The following is a 7,770-nucleotide window of genomic DNA, read 5'->3' as shown; positions in this document are numbered from 1 at the left end:
GGATGGATGGATGGATGGATGGATGGATGGATGGATGGATGGATGGAAGGATGGATGGGTGGTTGAGAGAGCGAGCAAACAACCTGTATTGTTTAAAATGCCTTCATTGTTTTAATGTTTTAACAAACTTCATAAGAACAAAGTGCAGTGTGTGGTATACTACATCACACTGTGTACATTTTAAGGTTTTTCAGTGACAATGACACTATTTTACCTGCCTGTAAATACATTGTTTTCTACAACTCAAACTAATTTCCTCCTGCACCATCTTAACAATAACTTAAGACACCTTAAATGCAGAAACAAGTAAAAATTAAATAATATTGCTTATTATACTTCTTGCTTAAAGCCATAAAATAGAGAACCACACTTAGTTTTTTTTTTTTTTTTTTTTAAAGAATGTGCAATCTGTATTTCTAAAGCAGTTACAAGAGAACAGAAAGAGATGTCAAAAATAACTAACATTTTTTCTTGCACATACGCTGCAGGGTATTTTCATGAGACAGGTAAAATCTCCTCATCAGTTATCTTAAATCCCCACAGGACCGAGTGAAAACAGCAGTAAAGCGCTTTTCTATGTTTAGTCAGAGACATGTCACAGCCTTACAAGCATTCAAACTCTTGATCAGCAAGCCCACCCAAGTTTTACAGCTTATTACATCACATCACTCATCTTATGTTCTCTTCCTGCACAGCTAGGTACAAGATCTGATTAGAATTCTTTTGTTGATACTTAAAACACAAAAAGAGGAGACTTACCTCCATTTCTCCACCTTACATCAACTCTTTTTCCGTTTTTATCTGATCTAACATCGTGGTAGCAGAAGCATCGGGGTGCTATAAGTTCATATTAGAGCGTGAAACAAATAAATGACCCTCTCTTCATAAAAATCTGTTTCCTGGAGTTACATCATGACTCTGGGGCACATCATCAGCCAGGCAGGCAAAAGTGCTCAGTGTGTGAGGAAGGTAGGGAAACTGAACCAACAACAAAAAAGTCCTGCACGTTGTGTGCTGAAATCCAAAGACCTTGCAGTGAATATGGAATGAAGACATCATCCACACTGCTGTCTCTTGATCTGAGTCACAGCCCGAGTTTCCACTTTGGATCTCCTTCATTCAGCCTTTTGTAGGGCAAATGTGTATTTTTTTTAATATCTTGAATATTAAACCCTTCTAGAGCAGGGGTTCTCAAACTTTTTGGGTTCTATTACATAAGAGAAAAAGTTTCAGGGACCCCCTCATAACCCTCATGTTTAATAAATAATTTTCTTCACTTTGTGTCTTTAATGCAATATAAATATTTGTGTAACATAAATACTTAAGACCTGTTCTTTAATAGTGTTAATGCAATTTTTATACTTTTAAACATGGGGTGTTTTTCATTCAAGACACACTTAATTAAGAAAATTTGTAATTTCAACTTCCAAAAAATTACAGTTTTGAGAAAACTAACAGCACCAAAAACCACGTTAAAACTTTACATAATGAACATAATAAATGTATCGCCACTTCTTTTAATTATTACAGAAAACTCTTTACGTAAAACTGAACAGGATCATAACAACAGTAGTCAGACCAAGTAACATTTTTTCATTTATCCTTTATTTAGGACAACAGGGCTACATTTGTGAACAGATCGATGCCAGAACACAAATAGTGGGGGGAGGGGGGGTGTCTGGGGTCCTCGCCCATAAAATTTTGATTTCTTGCATTATGATGTATTTTAACTAGCTGTTAAACATCTACATGCTTGTTTTGTTTGTTTTATTTTTTTGTTTGTTTTTTGCGGACCCCCAAGCACTGGCTCGCGGACCATGGGACTAACGGGGACCCCAGTTTGAGAATTACTGTTCTAGAGGATTTGACAGGCTCATTAAACACCGCAAATACAAAATAAAATTCACAGCAGTAATGCTAAGTTAAGTCTTGCGGTGTGTTTGGAGCGATCAATGACATCTCTTTAATTAAAAGCAGGAACCTGCGATGATAACCTCGTCACAGATGCCGGGAGCCTTTATTTTTTTCGACTCGCTAGTAAAAGACAAGTCGAGACTGGGACAAGGAGATTGAGTGAAATGGAAAAAACAAAAGGTGTTGCAGATAAAGGCCGCACGTTGCAGATTGCACTATAGTCTGACAGTTTCTCTGACATCCTCTTCATCTTAACTCTGCAGGTTTGTACCTCTCATTTCATCAGATTGCATCCAATATCCACTTGTTTTATCCTTCCTTTCCCTTCTTTTTTGTATTGTATTTCTTTGTTTTCCTATTTCCTCTGTCCACCTCCACTTTTTAATTGTATGTAACAGGTTTTCAAGTAAATGTGCCCAAGGGTAAATATATTTATCTTCTTTTCTCATCAAATGCCTTTCTGCATGAACACAGATGGTGGATTATGTGGACAGCCATCTTCATTCTTCCCTTCTCTCCATTCACCTGTTAAAGCCTGTCACCTTGTCTTTGTCTCTTTTACTCTCCTCCAATTAAACTTTTGCACAGCGAGCAGGTGAGCAGGTGTCAGCGCTGCTCCTGGCAGATCTGACACTCTCCGTTCAGATGAGGAGGTTTGAACAAAGAAATTGAGATGAATTGGTTTGGCAACAACTAATGATTCATTAACACGCACAAACAATTCTAGAGGAGGAAAATAAACACGATCATGAAGCAGCAGATGGGACGCGCTTCGTGTGCAGCAATTTGTTGCATCAAGAAAAGATGAAGGATGCCATTGTTTTTGAAGTCCTATTTCAATGACTGTTAGCAAGTGAGTGCTGATGTCTGGGTGACGTACGAGATTTATTTGTTTTATTGTCATAAAATCAAAGGTAACATAATGCAATCTGGATATCAGTGGCAACATGATAGTCAAATAAAGGCCGTTATTATCTTTAAGTCCCACCGACTGCGACAGCAAATACACTGAATGTACTCTGACGTCTCCTGTGAGCAATAAATTAGAAACCAAAAGAAGACATATAGAAACTAATCAAACTTTGTAGGAAGTTAATTTGGCAGCATCTCTTTTCTTTGAATGCACCTTTTATCAGTGCTTTAACCTGTTGTCAAGACAGCTAAAATAAAAGATCAATAAAGAAAACTCATTTCATCTGTTCAGGGTTCACAATGGATTGAAAGATGGTTGACAAATTTGTCATCTTAAAATAATGAAGACATGCAGTCCATGGCTTTATTACATATTTGTGCTTCACTTAATTTTACTGACTTTGTCTAAGTTGGAAACAATCACAATCTTTCAGCAAGATCAGAGGATTTACAATATTTTGATTTCAGCTTTAAGGTTATTTATTTTAATCTTTTTTGGAACAAATTGTACTCTTACTAACCTGCTGACTTTTTACATTAACATAAAAGATGTCATTGAAAAAGATGTTGGAATACTGAATAAACGTGTCACTGTATGTGTTCATAAATGGTTTGGATATAAGTGTCACTGAGTATTTGCTGGTTCATTGAATAAATGTTTCTATACTGACATTTTTTTTTTCCTGGAATAACCAGTTGTTTGTTTCTGATCTAGATAATATCAGCAGCATGGTGGTAACAGTGTTTGCTGGGCTCAGTAAAACTGAATATAACCACTGAAACTACAGCCAACCTAAAATATAAGACATAAACTATAAGGTTTAAGCAACTACTACTTAATTTGGTATGGAGCTAACACAGAACAAAATATTAATACTTTTAACAACTAATTAGATGCATATAATTACTTTCTCTGCATCATGAGATTTTTTTTTTTTTTTACATTAAATCTGAGTTTTACATTTTAAAACACAATGTGAGCATTGCTTGAACTTTTCACACTTAGGTTAATTTTGAACTTTTTATGTTCATTTTTTTTCTTGTGCTGTCTTGTTTCTAATTTATTTTTGCAGACAGATAAAAAAAAATATGACACCACACTCGTGTTTGTTGAAGGAAATGAATTATAAAGTCAAAGCGTTTTGGTTGGATTGTTAAAAATCCTTCTTTATTTATGCATTTATTTATTTATCTATCACTGAGGCAAATAATTTGGTTAAATGTTTTAATCAGGTCCTTTTAGGCAAATCTTTAGCTTGTTTTGTGTCTTCCAATAAAGAATGGCCTTTATCCAGCTGCTCTACTTCTAAGACCTATTAGGGGAGTGCTGCACCAGTGCTTCCCCCCAATCCACAAAGGAACTAAGGATCTAATTTTATTGGGACCCCTGATTTCCACTCCGACTGATTTCTACTCCGCCTGTCTGACCACGACCTTTAGTTTCTGATAACTCAGTTTAGCAAAGCAGACTGAACTAGAACCTCTGTTATTGGCTTAAGCTCTCTTAAAATTGAAAATTATAGAACATTTTGGACTCGGAGCTCCAGAATTGTACATATTTCTAACTCAGTAAAAAAATTCAGTCCACCTCAATGTTTGATTTTTGTCTTTTACTGTAATGCAGGCAGTCTGTACAAACATTGCAGGACTATTGAAAAGCCTACTACAGATATAAAAACAAAAGTTTATTTTTCATTTTCTACTTTTGCTCATTTAAAACAAAGCATACCATCAAAACCCTAAAATAGTCTGAAAATGTTCTGTGAATGTCATAAAAAAACATAATCTACACTTATTTTCTTAAGCTGATACTTCTTAAAATATATGATAAACACATCCCTAAAAAGGTAGTTTATGGTTTTGTTGCAGCAAAACTCAATATTTGGTGAACTGCTGTTTATGAGGACAGTATGGAGTTGCCTGAAGCAAGGATTTCTACAGCTTTATCGCCATACCAAGCACCACTCAACAGGGAGTCTCAGAAACATCAGAAGGAAAAAGTCCCAGTTCTCCAGCCTACAGGCCTTTAGAGACACCTGCAGCCAAATCCGTTATTTTCCACCCTTAGAGCTTAAATATCAGGCGTGCTGTCTTACTCACTGTTGAGCTCTTGACGCATAGAGGCCAGACAACAAAACCACTCTCAGCCGCAGTTAAGAGGCTTGGGGATCTACAAAGAACTTCAACACGACCAAAAATATGAATGAAAGGATGAGACTCATCCTTTTTTCCTCATCATCTCTCCACTCTCCGCTGTTCGATGGAAATGCCATCTATTCCGACGAGAGAAGGTTTTAAAGCCACAATTTTCGCTGACCTTTTAACTTTGACATCTATCACTGACATTTGCACAGATGTTGCTAAAGACATCACATCACCGGGAGAAAACACGTCCTAAAAGTTTTCAGTTTATCCTGAACTCGCCAACACACGAAGAATTATTAAAACACAAATATGGGGATTGTACATTTTTTTCTGCATGCTTGTTCATTTTTTTGCAGCATGGTGAATAATCAGTACACTATTGGTAAACTTCTACTAATGTGTAAATGACCTTTAACAGCACTATTCTAGATTGATTAAAATAAATAAATACTCATAGTAAAGTACTAAGTTAAAAATAAAGTGATGTCTTTGTTAATCATTTTCATGCAGACAAATGATCTACTTTTGTTTTACTTTTCATTTTTCAGAATTATGTGCCGAGAAAAAACAATCCCCTCCGCTCAGGGAAGGCAGCACTCGTATATTTTTGTCTTGATTGAATATGACATAATACTCACAGCAGAACAATATCCTTGTCTTCACACCATCCATCACAGCTGTATGAGTAATACTAAACAGGCCTGAAATGTGCTTTTTTTGTTTGTCTTCATCACAGTGGATGAAATGAATTACATAACACAACAAGACCATCTGTTTAAATGTTGGAGGCATTCAAATCCATATGAGAAACTAAATGTGCATCACTAGTACATGTAGATGTGTTTTATTTCCCCCCTCTGGACCTTATAGAGGTCTTAAAGTTCCTACAGCCACATTCCCATGAACTGTCAGAGCTTGTGTCCATTTTGAGTAATGCAACCCTGTTGTAGTGCAGGACAGGTAGCCCTGGTGCTCCTTGGGGGACAACGCTGTGCTGACTGTTTTGTTTTCTTTATTTAAAAGCACTCATGAAAAAGGTTTGCAGCTCTTGCAAACTGGAAGTTACCTCGTCTTTAACTTTTCTCCTAAGAAAGATGTTGCTAATGATGCAAGTAAAGCAATCAAGAGGTTAATGTGTATGTTAATTAGTCAACATGTTTGCATTATAGCAAATCCATTGTCGTTTGTGGTTTAGAGTACAACACATAGTTGTGATTGGGAAACACTGAACTTGAGAATGCAAAACATCATTAATTTTATAGACATTAATTAGATTAGAATAATTCTTGCCAACAAAGTAATAGTTGTTTTTTTGTGGTTGCTCATGGTTATAGGGTTAAACTTGTGGTAGAACATGCAGATCAGGGTTATGTTTATGCTCTACACATGTAATCATCTTGGAAGCAGTGATCATAAACACCACCAGGAGTTCTCAATGACAAACTTTTTAATATAAATTCAACAGTGCACTTGCAAAGCTGATTTGTGCAAACACAGTGTGAACATCTGAATTCTACTCAAAAAAGATGAAGTCAGGCTCAGATAAGTGTCCTGCTGGGATTCGACAGCGCTAACCACAAGGCGCTGGGTTCCCTGCTGAGATGAGGGGAGGCGAGTAAAAAGGAAACCTACGTGTTTGGAGGTTGGTGATGACAGTGCCGCTTGTGAGGGGTCCTTTGGTGGCGTACAGGGATACAGAGTAGGTTGTACTTGGCTTGAGATTGGAAAGCTGGTGCTCCTGCTTGTTGCCTTGCACCAGGAAAGTATCTGCTGTCACTGGAAAACAGAGATAAAATATATGCAAAGTGGACATGCTTAGCAGAATTGAAACCATCAAACATAGTATTTAGTTTAATTTTATTTAGTTTTTATTTTTGAAAGTGTGAAAATGCTTAGCGATATAGACAAATGAAATCTCAAATGAGAACTGCTTGAACAAGTTTGATGTTGTTTTTTGTTTGTTTTTTTACATTATTTATGCTTCTGCAGAATACATTATTTAAAATGTAAAATAAAACAAAAAATGCAGATTATGAGTAGGTTATTTGGTTTTTTTTGTTATGTCTTTTTCTTCTTTCAGCTTTTCCCTCTTCAGGGGTCTCCATAGCGAGTCATCCTCCTCCATCTCATTCTGTCCTCACTCCAACTACCTCCATGTCTCTAACTGCACTCATATTTCTCGCCTTTGTCTTTTTCCTAGCAGCTGCATTTCTAACATCCTTCTACCAATATACCCACTGTCTCTCCTCTGGACATGTCCAAACCATCTCAGTCTGGCCTCTCTAACTTTATCTCCCAGTTGTTCAACCTGGGCTGTACCTCTGATGATCGCATTCCTAATCTTATCCATCCTTGTCAGTAAGGAGAACCTCAACATCTTTATTTCTGCTACTTCCAGTTCTTTCTCATGTCTTTTTGTCAATCCCCCTGTCTCCAGACCATGAAACATAGCTGGTCTCATCATTGACTTGTAAACTTTTCCTTTGACCTTTGCTGACACCTTTTTGTCACAAATCACTCCTGAAACTTTTCTCCATCCACTCCATCCTGCCTGGACTCTCTATTTCACCTCTTTACCACATTCCCCATTTTCCTGGACAGTGGACCCCAAGTACTTGAAGTCCTGCACCTTTGTGACCTCTGCTCCTTGTAGCCTCATTGTTCCACCAGCCTCTCTCTCATTCACACACATCTGTCTTACTACGGCTGATTTTTATTCCTCTTCATTCAAGTGCATACCTCCACCTCTCCAAGTTCTCTTCCACCTGTTCCCTGTTCTCACCACAGATCACAATGTAA

The 7,770-nt window shown here is 37.1% G+C and overlaps 1 protein-coding gene across 1 annotated transcript in view; it reads right to left on the bottom strand.

Annotated features, from left to right (window-relative positions):
- Window positions 1-7,770, bottom strand: part of tnr (tenascin R (restrictin, janusin)) — an 89,238-nt gene that overhangs the window by 18,462 nt on the left and 63,006 nt on the right. The window contains exon 21 of the mRNA XM_037682261.1: window positions 6,604-6,747. Coding sequence (XP_037538189.1) covers window positions 6,604-6,747 — 144 coding nt within the window. The remainder of the gene's footprint in view (window positions 1-6,603; window positions 6,748-7,770) is intronic.

Source organism: Nematolebias whitei, chromosome 9, assembly GCF_014905685.2.
Source record: "Nematolebias whitei isolate Nwh7 chromosome 9, NemWhi1, whole genome shotgun sequence".
Classification (NCBI taxonomy): Eukaryota; Metazoa; Chordata; class Actinopteri; order Cyprinodontiformes; family Rivulidae; genus Nematolebias; species Nematolebias whitei.
Note: the sequence above shows the minus strand (reverse complement) of the source record. Positions and strands in the feature narration are given on the sequence as shown.